The sequence below is a fragment of the Natator depressus genome, chromosome 15 (genome assembly GCF_965152275.1).
Source record: "Natator depressus isolate rNatDep1 chromosome 15, rNatDep2.hap1, whole genome shotgun sequence".
Taxonomy (NCBI): Eukaryota; Metazoa; Chordata; order Testudines; family Cheloniidae; genus Natator; species Natator depressus.
Window position 1 is genome coordinate 11667767 of NC_134248.1, and position 12869 is coordinate 11680635.

At 45.6% G+C, this 12869-nt stretch overlaps 1 protein-coding gene across 1 annotated transcript in view; it reads left to right on the top strand.

The window, feature by feature from the left end:
* The window catches only part of DEPDC5 (DEP domain containing 5, GATOR1 subcomplex subunit), a 65186-nt gene that overhangs the window by 30510 nt on the left and 21807 nt on the right, over positions 1-12869 (top strand). Inside the window, exons 26-31 of the mRNA XM_074972349.1 lie at positions 1311-1467; positions 2810-2970; positions 4148-4265; positions 4431-4598; positions 5664-5883; positions 6795-6928. Of these exons, the coding sequence (XP_074828450.1) occupies positions 1311-1467; positions 2810-2970; positions 4148-4265; positions 4431-4598; positions 5664-5883; positions 6795-6928 (958 nt within the window). The remainder of the gene's footprint in view (positions 1-1310; positions 1468-2809; positions 2971-4147; positions 4266-4430; positions 4599-5663; positions 5884-6794; positions 6929-12869) is intronic.

The window sequence follows — 12869 nt, forward strand, 5'->3', positions numbered from 1 at the left end:
ACTGATGGAAAAACCGCTTCCATTGATGCAGTATTAAACTACAGCACTGCAGCTGTAGTGTTATGCCCTGAGTATGTGGCAGCAGTCGGGTTTACAGTCTGCTTCCCTGTCATTGTCAGTGGCTCTCCGTAGAGCCCTTATATACTGTGGCTTTACTTGTTCCTGTCTAAGAATTCATTAAATCAATAATTGTATCATTTCCTGAATTCATCCTCTGCCCATAATTTTTACATAAAGAGCTTAAGAGGCTGTTGGACTCTCCTGTGTCTGCTTCTGAAACATAAAGGTTCTGTTTGGTTCAGCTGGACAATCTAATGACAGAACAGGAAGGCCAGCATTTTATGTACAAGATACCCTTTACTGAAGCTTACATGCTTCTATCTATTACAAGAGTGAGGGCATGGCTCTGCTTCAGAGAACATTTCTTGCAACAGTCTGTCTTGTATCAGTTCCTTGCAACAATATTTCTCCCCTCATTAATGTTAAAATAAAATGTTTAAGGTAAAGCAAAACAGTTTTGTCAATGAGATCTGTGCAACAATGATTTTTGTAACAGTAATCACCAAGAGCTCTTAGGGCAGGTTGATTCAGGCATCCCTGGACAGATGATTGATGTAGATTATTTGATGTTGAATTATCTGTGTTTTTAGATCTCCAGAATCTTACAATAGCAGCCTAAATTTAAAGGGGTGCGGGGGGAAAGCAGGTTACAAGATACTATTTTTCCTTTCTTCCCACCTCTTCTGGCTGTCTTCTATTTTTATAACTGTAGAAATGTTCTCTTTGCTGCTGTTGTATGCTACCTATTCCAGAAACAGGCTGTCATTCTTTCCCTCACCAACCTCTCCTACAATCATCCAGGAGGAGGAGCTGGTCTGATTTGCTTGTCCAGACTTGGAATGTTGATTTTTTTCTTTTATATGTTTAATAATATGAGATTGCACTTGATCTGCAGTAACCTCAGCAGCTATTTCAGCTCCAGCTTACAATCAACAGATAATTTAAGGTATTAACTTTGAATCCCATTTGCATGATGGGATTGAAATAGCATGTGCACTGCATTGTTTAACAAACTGTGTCTTTCTCTCCCTCCCCTTTTCTCTCTTACTTGCCTTCTTTCCCTCCCCATCCAACCCACTGGTGACTTTCATTCATATCTTACACTTATCTTTCTTTCCAACTTTCCTCTGTTCACACATCCTTCTTCTCCCTCCCCACCCCTAATTTTTCATGTGTGACCACACGTGCCCCCATTGTCTGCTCCCCATGATGCAACGAGGCAGTTCTGACACTGTCTGCTCCCCCCGTAGTGCCAGGCTTCTGTTGTACAGTTGGGGTGGACTGGAAATCTCTCACTACTCCGGCATGCCTTCCTCTCACCACGGACTACTTCCCAGACCGCCAGAGCTTGCAGAATGACTACACTGAGGGCTGCTATGATCTGCTCCCAGAAGCTGACATCGACAGGTTTGTGCCAACACTTCCTCTAGTACAGTCTCTTGCATTGAACTGAAAGGTTCCAGATAATCCCAGGCAGGGATAATCTGGTGGAAGATGAACATTTTGTGCCTTTCATACAATATATAGAGTTGCCAACATGGTTGGCAGTGGAATAGATAGCCTTTCTCTCTAGATGACAGCTTTGCACCTTGTCCACTGGTAACATCTGTCCATTTTGCCTCCCTCTGGATGTTTGTTAGAAATTAGTTTGGGTACAAAACTTGACATGGTTGGTTGTTTTAAAAAAATACAACCCCCACATTTCTTGTGATGAATGTCCTGGAATACTGAGTATCTCTTTTTAAAAAAAAAAAAAAAAAAATACTGCTTCTCCACCCCCTTTCCAGAGATGCTTTGTTGGGAGAATTTTGGAAGGAACGTGGTGTGATAAACCAAAAGACACTCTGAGATTCTCTTGCAACTCTGCAGTAGCCACCAGATAGCAGAACACTCTTCCCAAAACCATGCATCTTCCTTTCAACATCTCTGAAACTTCCCACCAACTGTGAAGTAACAAAACAGAGCTATGTTGGCTACTGCCCTGTTAGGGAGGAATAAAACCTCTCACATGAGAGACTGAAATCTTACACTTTAGGCACTTAGAAGGTATAATAAATGGCAGCATTAAAGTCAATTAATCTGCTTGGAGAAATGTCTGCCCCTCTAAGAGCAGGATACTAGTGTTCAGGAGAAGAAGGGGATAATAGGGGCTGTTGGCTACAGCACAGCACCGGGAGTGAGGGCTTCTGGGTTTTATTCTCAGCTCTCCTGCTGATTGGCAATGATGAGCCAGTCTTTTAATCTCTTTGTGCTTTAAATTGCCCCTTTCTGAGGAAGGAAAGTATTCTCCCCTTTTTAAAGGTGTTTGAGTTTTAATTCACATTACTGAGCTGCTTTGAGACTTTCTGATGGAAAGTCTTATAGAAGTGAATATCATTGTGAATATATTTGCTATATAGTACGAGTGCTGAAAAATACAACTGTCAGAAGTTTAACGGCTGCTGTTGTAAATAAATCTTGATGGTCAGAATGCCTCTTATTCTCACTAGCTTCAAAATTGTTTGCAAAATGCCAGCTAATATTTCCAGACAGTTTGGTAATATCCATCCCCATGAACTGTTGATAGAAGCAATAGAAATGCAACTGTCTTACATCCTGATCTTGCAAGTCGATCTGTGCAGGCACAAGGCTCCACCTGTGCAGATTCCATTGCAGTAATAGGGCCTCAACTGGGAAAAGTGGAAACAAGAGCAGGTGTGTGGTCAGTTCATTATGCTGATTGTTCTTGTGATTAACCCCTTGTGCTCAGGAGAGATGAGGAAGGTGTGCAGATGACAGCTCAACAAGTGTTTGAGGAGTTCATTTGTCAGCGTCTTATGCAAGGATATCAAATCATTGTGCATCCCAAACCACAGAAACCAACTACCGCTGTACCACCCCCTCTGAGCAGCAGCCCCCTCTACAGCCGAGGTGAGCGTCACCTGCTTTGTAGCTCCTTTTCTCCACAATAAATTCTGTCCTGTCTTTCCTTCACTCCTCTTCCCCCAACAGCCTCCGCGGTCATCAGGAGTAAGAGCTGATGGTAACCCTCCCTCTCAGTGTGACTCATTCTTTCTCTTCATGTTTTACTTTGTCTTCTGTGATTGGTTACTTGGAGGGAGAGATTTCCAGTTGTTTGTTTTAATAAAAAAAAAACAACCCCCGTATTTCTTGTGATACATGTCCTGGAATACTCCACTGCAGACAATGGAGAGTCAGCTGTGACTGCAGGAGATGGATATGGGGTTGTGGGAGGGAGGGGATTGCAGAGTGTATCCAGGAGAGCAGTTCTGACCTCTATTTGGAGACTTATAAAAAATGGGCCCTGTACCCACTGGGGTTTGAAACATGTAGGTGAGCCAGTTTAACATAGTTCAGGCTAACACAGGTTTAAATACAGTTTGCCTAGTCACTGTTGAACAGGTACAGCTATTTCTGAAACTTTTTTTTTTTCTCCAGTTTTAGTCTAGAATAAGTCTTTTTTGAAACATGACTTAAAAATGGCTGTGTCCAGTCCAGAGTGGGCATGGTTAGCCAGAACTGTCTTAAAACCATGTTTCCGCTAATGCAGTTTAATACCCAGTGTAGATGGGCACTAGATTATGTGGGGGAATGCGGTCCCACTTCCCTGTGTTGGAATCACAGTCTAAGTGCAGGCTTTGATTTAAAATTTTGTTGATGATGATGTCTTTTGGACAAAGTTAAAGTAAGGGGAGGCTTGAGGGAGGTGAATGTGTGAGGGTAGGAACTAGAACTATTACCCTTCTTGGTTTTGGGTGGGAAGCAGAGGCTTAAATGGTGAGACTCGTTTGGAAAAACAACACATTAAGGGGTTAGCTCCAGGAATGAAGCACAGAGAAGGATGGAAAATGATGTTGAAATTACCAGCCCATCAGTTAGGTGCACAACACTTCCTGCAGCATGTCTACGGCTGATCTTGCTGAGCAAGCCTTCCTCAAAGAAACAGTATTAAAGATGATGCTTGGTTTAAATTGTGTTTGGAAGCTCATTCATGGAATATTACAGTATAGGTGCAGTTTGTGCAACAAAGCTGTGACTATTAACATAGGTTAATAGAAAGATGTTCTCTTTTATGCATTACTTATAGGCCTTGTATCACGAAACCAACCTGAGGAGGAAGATCAGTATTGGCTGAGCATGGGCCGCACGTTCCACAAAGTCATCTTAAAGGACAAAATAATTACTGTCACTCGATACCTGCCAAAGTGAGTATCTCTCCACTCAAGTAAGTTAGCACCACCTGTCCAGCAGACTTGCTGTCTCCTCCTACCTGTACTTGCTTGGATGACTGTATTCCGTGCCTTTTGTTACAAGGAGGAGCTGCTGTTGATAGTGCCAGGATTGGTGAGGCTAGCTTTGTCTTTTGTCAGGTATCCATATGAATCTGCTCAGATAAACTACACCTACAGCTTGTGCCCTTCACACTCTGACTCTGAATTTGTCTCCTGCTGGGTCGAGTTCTCCCATGAGCGGCTGGAAGAGTACAAGTGGAATTACTTGGATCAGTATATCTGCTCCGCTGGCTCTGAAGACTTCAGGTGAGAGATCTCATTTACCATCCTAAATGCTCTTTGTCCTATGTGTTTTTTTTTTTTTTCTTTTTTCCTTTTGATCTACAATTGATCCAACATTTTTCTCCGTAAAGGCTTGAATAGCTCTGGTGACATGGTACTTGAGGGAGTGTTTGACCTGCTTTCATTGATATGCTATTAGCAGCTCTGTTACCTTGTTTGAATTTTACATAGCACCATTTTTGCATTGCCTGATTTTGGTGCAAAGTCTCACGCATGCTGGTATTTGTGATCTATTTTTTACCCTCCTCCATCCCGCGGGCATGCAAAGAAGTATGATGATGTTTTGTCATCCTTGGAGAGTTTCCCTGACTTCTCATTCATTTCTAGATACAATTCAAATTTTCCTTCCTTATTTTTTAAAACCTTCTGTGGACTTGCTCAAGTCAAAGACCTTGCTTGACTCTACTCCGTCCCTCTGTCTACTTTAAAACTGACCTTCTCTTTGTCCCTTCACAGAGTATCCCCAAAGGTGATGAGCGCCTTTTCTTCTATATCGTCTATCAAGTGAACCCACCTCCTTGTATTTTTCCATCTCATTTCAAGTCTCAGCTGAAATCTCTGTGACTTAGCCTGTATATCTTAAATTTATTTTCCTTTGCTTTTTACAGTAAAACCTTGTTACGGCATTGCCTAATGGGTTACATTAAAAGTGAGGGTCCGTGTGACATTATCAACCTGGAAATTAGTTTTTCTGTACTGTGTTTCAACATGCTTGGTGGTAAATACCTCCCACTGACATTCATCCTACTGAATGCCCCATCACATGTAGGACATTTGATGCTTAATGGCACAGCCATGAGAACCATTAAAACCATGGATGCAAGCTAGTATTAACTCCGTTAATTAAAGTGGGAGTGCAGTGGGGACCTGGTGATCTTAGCAGATGTAACTCAGGGATATTGTCATCTACTTGTTGGACTCTAAGCAAGCTGGCACACAGCTATGTTGTATAGAATCTCTCATTCACAGCTGTGATGTATGCTGTACCGTCTGCTTTTTTTTATTTGTCCACTGTGTTCCTTCCTCCAGCCTTATTGAGTCACTGAAATTCTGGAGGACGCGCTTTCTGCTGCTCCCAGCCTGCATCAGTGCCACAAAGCGGATTACAGAAGGTGAAGCACACTGTGATGTGTATGGAGACAAGCCCCGTTCTGATGAAGAGGAATGGCAGCTCTTGGATGGCTTCATCCGCTTTGTGGAGGGTTTGAATCGCATTCGTCGGCGCCATCGATCAGACCGGATGATCAGGGTGAGTCACTGTTGTAACTAAACCTTAGTGGGGTGAGAGCCTGAATTTTTGAAGCATTTCTAGCCCTCTAGTGACCTTCCCAATTGACTGGCATTGCAGTAAGCAGTGCTGTACTGTACACTAAGCCTGTTGGCTGCCTTGCTTTCTGCGCAGAGACAGTCTGTTGCTGAAACAAGACTGATATTTGGGAACCACCATCCACTGAAGGACTCTTGCACTGCTTTGTACTGTGGCAATGGTGAATGTGGGGGCATTGTGCATCCTGCTTCTAAGGGAATGATGCTTGGGAGATCCCTGTTCTCGATGGAATGGAACAATTTACTTTTCCGAACTGAGCAGGCTGAGTGCTGCACTCAGCAGCTCGAGTGGAGGAAGTGATACAGGTTGGTGTATCCGTTGTCTATAATTGTACTTTGAGAATCACCAAATGGCCAATACTATTAGTTATTGTTTGCAAGTGTATGAAATTCACCCAAAGAGTCCTGTGCTGCTTCGGAGGTGTGTAAGTGAAGGAGGGTATGTTTAGTAACTTTGCTAGTTCAGGGCAGTCTAATTATTTTTCCTGTCTTAGGTTTTGTCTGAAAGGGGGAGAATGACCCACTTACCTATTTCAGAATAACTCGCTTGTGAGGAGATACTGTTCTGGAATAAATTCTGAAATAATTACTCCATTTTGTGAGCACAGTAATTATTCCAGAACAAAGTCACTTTTATTTTGGAAAAGTGTCCCTATGGGGAGCTATTCTGGAATTGCTATTCTAGTCAGTTTCCCCGTGTAGAGAAGCCCTTGCTCTTTTGTTAGGTGCTGTCTCCAAAATATTATCACTGTTATAAGGTCTGACTTTATTGTTGTTCAGCTGAACCTTGAAGACCTTGACTCATTGTTTCCTCTTCTGTTCCTTTTTGCTTAGAAAGGGGCTGCTATGAAAGGCTTGCAGTTGGCTGGCCCAATCTCCACTCACTCTCTGGAGCCTTCTGGGCCGCCTGTTGGGAAGAAGGGAACCTCGGCCCTCTCAGCCCTGTTGGAAATGGAAGCCAGTCAGAAGTGAGTCTCAACACTTAAGTTAATAAACACCCTTATCCCAGAGCACCCACCTGGCAATGGGCTCAGCACATTGGGGAATTTATCATCAAACAAAGGGAACACCTCAGATTTTGCTCCCTGAGAGGAGTTACAATGGTGGAGAAATGCCATTCCTTTCAGTAGGACTGGGTATGTTACATCTGTACAAGTGCAAGGGTAGCAAAGAGATAAGATTATATTAGTAGCTTACAAGGAGATCATCACCATGGTATCTTGGTGCATCACACATGAAACATGTTTGTACCACTTGCTATGGGCAGCAATACTGTCCCTACCCCTGAATTAATCACCTACCCACTATGAGCAAAATAAGGAAAGTGGAGAGAGTGGTAAGGAAGTGCCTTCGTTTAGATCCACCCAGCAAAGTCTTGGCTAAAAAGATGAGCCTTGCACCAGGCTCTGAAGGATGACCATCTCTGGCACTGACAGTTCAGAGGGAATGAGCTCCACATCTGAGCTCCGCATCCTCCAGCTGGTAGGATACAGCACAGTCAGTATAGCATTACTTTGTACAGAATTGTTCATAAAACATTTGGGGATATGGTTTGTAGAGTCCAGTAATATGTCATTAACATCCTTGAGTTATAACATCGGACATCAGCAGGTCTCTCAACTACACTCACATTCCAGTAATGGAGTTCATGTTCATGCTTGTTTATATCCATTAGCTATTGCATATCTCAAGGAGGTAACACATCACTGTTTCCTTTCTATTACTGTTCTGAGGGTATTAAACTTCATATATAATGTGTGTGTGATGTATTAAGACTAAGCCAGCAGGAAGGCAGTACCAATGTCAGTGCAAACAGAACTATTTCCAGACCGTTGCTGAAGACACCCTGCTTCCAATCCAGTTGTGCCCATCTAGGACTGACAGCAATAGCTCCTCAGATGATCTAGTCCATTGGAATGGTGTGGGGGAGAGAGGCAGTCTCTAAGCTAACCAGATCCCAAACTGTAGAGATCTTTATGGATTAAAACCAAGATCTTTAATGACACAACGAGTTTATTTTGAATCTCCTGATTAATGTTGTTAGAATATTCAAAATCTTCATTATGAACTAAAACACTTCAGAGGAGGTGGCAGGACAGTTACTTCAACTCAGGAAATATAACGTACAGGGAGGAAAGAGACTAAACAGGGAATCGCTGGTGTGATTCCAAATTCCACTTTGTGATCACACAAGAGTCTGCTTTGCTCTCAGTGCTGTGGGTGGATTTGAGAGTAAGTCCCATTATCACAGACATTCTAACTCCTTGTTAACGCCCACTCGTGCTAATCAGTTTTACACACACACTCGAATGCACCTTCCCACACGAGGAGAGAATTGATTCAAGTCCTTGAGCAGGTGACACCAGCAGGGAGATGAGTCTTGCAGAAGGATTTTTGAAGCCACAGTTCATACACTGTAGGATACGCTGCTGGTTAATTATGTTTGTGCATTAGCTTTGTGAGCTGCCTTCCCTCTCTATTGGAATACCTTCAGTGTATTTGATTTTCTGATGCAAGACTAAAGCCTTGTCCACACCTGAGATTTCAGCCACCAGTGTAGCTGCACCAATGCAAACCCTCTAGAATAGACATGTCTTGCACTGGTCCAATGTGATTGATATTGGTGCATGTTAGAAACTGAGCTACCTTGTTTTAAATCATGTCTACACTAAAGATTAGGTATGGGTGTGGATGCACTGGTAGCTAACAACTCAGTATAAGCAAGCTTCAAACCTCCTAGGGTGTGTCTACACTACGAAATTAAGTCGAATTTATAGAAGTCGGTTTTGGAGAAAGCGTTTTTATACAGTCGATTGTGTCCCCCCCCACATAAATGCTCTAAGTGCATGTAGTTGGCAGAGTGTGTCCACAGTACCGAGGCAACCGTCGACTTCTGGAGCATTGCACTGTGGGTAGCTATCCCACAGTTCCCACAGTCTCTGCTGCCCATTTGAATTCTGGGTAAAAAATCCCAGTGCCTGATGGGGCCAAAACATTGTCGCTGGTGGTTCTGGGTACATATCGTCAGGCCCCCCTTTCCTCCCTCCTTCCGTGAAAGCAAGGGCAGACAATCGTTTTGCGCCTTTTTTCTTGAGTTACCTGTGCAGACGCCATACCACGGCAAGCATGGAGCTCACTCAGCTAACCGTCACCCTATGTGTCCTGGGCGCTGGCAGACGCGGTACTGCATTGCTACACAGCAGCAGTTTATTGCCTTTTGGCAGCAGACAGTGCAGTATGACTGGTAGCCGACGTCGACGTAGTCCTGGGTGCTCTTTTAACCGACCTCGATGAGGCTAGGGGCGCCTGGACAAACATGGGAGTGACTCAGCCAGGTCATTTCCCTTTTAAGTTTCGTCTCATGGCGATTGAGTTCTACTGGCAGTGCACTGTCTTTTAATCAGCAGCCAGCAGAAGCCGATGGCCAGTAGTCATACTGCACCATCTTCTGCCGAGCACCCAGGAGATGACGATGGCTAGCAGTCGTACTGCACAGTCTGCTGCCAGCAAGATGTATAAAGATAGATGAAGTGGCTCAAAACAAGAAATAGACCAGATTTGTTTTGTATTCATTTTCTCCTCCCTCCCTCTGTGAAATCAACGGCCTGCTAAACCCAGTTTTGAGTTCTGTCCTTGAGGCTTTGAGTTCTATCCTTGAGGGGGCCATTCAGTTTCTCGCAAAGCCATCCCCTTTGTTGATTTTAATTCCCTGTAAGCCAACCCTATAAGCCATGTCGTCAGTCGCTCCTCCCTCTGTCAGGGCAATGGCAGACAATCGTTCCGCGCCTTTTTTCTGTGCAGACACCATACCACGGTAAGCATGGAGCCCGCTCAGATCACTTTGGCAATTAGGAGCACGTTAAACACCACACACATTATCCAGCAGTATATACAGCACCAGAACCTGGCAAAGCGAAACCAGGCAAGTAGGCAACATCAGCACGGTGACGAAAGTGTTGAGGACATGGACACAGACTTCTCTCAAAGCACGGGCCCTGGCAATGTGGGCATCATGGTGCTAATGGGGCAGGTTCATGCGGTGGAACATCAATTCTGGGCTCAGGAAACAAGCACAGACTGGTGGGACTGCACAGTGTTGCGGATCTGGGACGATTCCCAGTGGCTGCAAAACTTTCACATGCGTAAGGGCACTTTCATGGAGCTTTGTGACTTGCTTTCCCCTGCCCTGCGGCGGAAGAATTCCAAGATGAGAGCAGCCCTCACAGTTGAGAAGCGAGTGGCAATAGCCCTGTGGAAGCTTGCAACGCCAGACAGCTACCGGTCAGTCGGGAATCAATTTGGAGTGGGCAAATCTACAGTGGGGGCTGCTGTGATGCAAGTAGCCAACACAAAGATCTGCTGATACCAAGGGTAGTGACCCTGGGAAATGCGCAGGTCATAGTGGATGGCTTTGCTGCAATGGGATTCCCTAACTGTGGTGGGGCCATAGACGGAACCCATATCCCTATCTTGGCACTGGAGCACCAAGCCGGCGAGTACATAAACCGCAAGGGGTACTTTTCAATAGTGCTGCAAGCACTGGTGGATCACAAGGGACGTTTCACCAACATCAACATGGGATGGCCGGGAAAGGTACATGACGCTCGCATCTTCAGGAACTCTGGTCTGTTTCAAAAGCTGCAGGAAGGGACTTTATTCCCAGACCAGAAAATAACCGTTGGGGATGTTGAAATGCCTATAGTTATCCTTGGGGACCCAGCCTACCGCTTAATGCCATGGCTCATGAAGCCATACACAGGCAGCATGGACAACTACAGGCTGAGCAAGTGCAGAATAGTGGTAGAATGTGCATTTGGATGTTTAAAAGCGCGCTGGTGCAGTTTACTGACTCGGTTAGACCTCAGCGAAACCAATATTCCCACTGTTATTACTGGTTGCTGCGCGCTCCACAATTATCTGTGAGAGTAAGGGGGAGACATTTATGGCGGGGTGGGAGGTTGAGGCAAATCGCCTGGCTGCTGGTTACGCACAGCCAGACACCAGGGTGGTTAGAAGAGCACAGGAGGGTGCAGTGTGCATCAGAGAAGCTTTGAAAACCAGTTTCATGACTGGCCAGGCTATGGTGTGAAAGTTCTGTTTGTTTCTCCTTGATGAACCCCCCCTCCCCCCCCGGCCGCCCCTTGGTTCACTCTACTTCCCTGTAAGCTAACTACCCTTCCCTCCTCCCTTCGATCACCGCTTGCAGAGGCAATAAAGTCATTGTTGCTTCGCATTCATGCATTCTTTATTCATTCATCACACAAATAGGGGGATAACTACCAAGGTAGCCCAGGAGGGGTGGTGGAGGAGAGAAGCACCAGGAGGGGTGGTGGAGGAGGGAAGGACAAGGCCACACAGCACTTCTAAAAGTTTAAAACTGTAAAACTTATTGAATGCCAGCCTTCTGTTGCTTGGGCAATCCTCTGGGGTGGAGTGGCTGGGTGGCCGGAGGCCCCCCCACCGCATTCTTGGGCGTCTGGGTGAGGAGGCTATGGAACTTGGGGAGGAGGGTGGTTGGTTACACAGGGGCTGTAGTGGCAGTCTGTGTTCCTGCTGCCTTTCCTGCAGCTCAACCATACGCTGGAGCATATTACTGTGATCCTCCAGCAGCCTCAGCATTGAGTCCTGCCTCCTCTCATCACGCTGCCACCACCTTTCAGCTTCAGCCCTCTCTTCAGCTCGCCACCTCTCTTCCCAGTCATTTTGTGCTTTCCTGCTCTCTGACATTGTCTGCCTCCACGCATTCGTCTGTGCTCTGTCAGTGTGGGAGGACAGCATGAGGTCAGAGAACGTTTTTTTAGCCTTCTAATCTTCACTAGCCTCTGGGAAGGAGAAGATCCTGTGATCCTTGAAACACATGCAGCTGGTGGAGGAAAAAAAAAGGGACAGTGGTATTTAAAAAGACACACTTTCTAGAACAATGGGTACACTCTCTTTCACGGTAAACCTTGCTGTTAACATTACATACATAGCACATTTGCTTTCGTTCCAAGGTCGCATTTTGCCTCTCCCCCCCCCCCCCCAGCGTGTGGCTAGCCCCTCCCCTCACCCCCCTCCCCATGGCTAACAGCAGGGAACATTTCTGTTCAGCCACAGGCAAACAGCCCAGCAGGAACGGGCACCTCTGAATGTCCCCTTAAGAAAAGCACCCTATTTCAACCAGGTGACCATGAATGATATCACTCTCCTGAGGATAACACAGAGAGATAAAGAACGGATGTTGTTTGAACGCCAGCAAACATACACTGCAATGCTTTGTTCTACAGTGATTCCCGAGTACATGCTACTGGCCTGGAGTGGTAAAGTGTCCTACCATGGTGGATGGAGTAAGGCTGCCCTCCCCAGAAACCTTTTGCAAAGGCTTTGGGAGTATATCCAGGAGAGCCGCGAATGCCAGGGCAAAGTAATCATTAAACATGCTTGCTTTTAAACCATGTATAGTATTTTAAAAGGTACACTCACCAGAGGTCCCTTCTCCGCCTGGCAGGTCCAGGAGGCAGCCTTGGGTGGGTTCGGGGGGTACTGGCTCCAGGTCCAGGGTGAGAAACTGTTCCTGGCTGTCGGGAAAACCGGTTTCTCCGCTTGCTTGCTGTGAGCTATCTACAACCTCATCTTCCTCGTCCCCAAAACCTGCTTCTGTGTTGCCTCCATCTCCATTGAAGGAGTCAAACAACATGGCTGGGGTAGTGGTGGCTGAACCCCCTAAAATGGCATGCAGCTCATCACAGAAGTGGCATGTTTTGGGTTCTGACCCGGAGCGGCCGTTCGCCTCTCTGGTTTTCTGGTAGGCTTGCCTCAGCTCCTTAAGTTTCACGCGGCACTGCTTTGGATCCCTGTTATGGCCTCTGTCCTTCATGCCCTGGGAGATTTTTAACAAACATTTTGGCATTTCGAAAACTGGAACGGAGT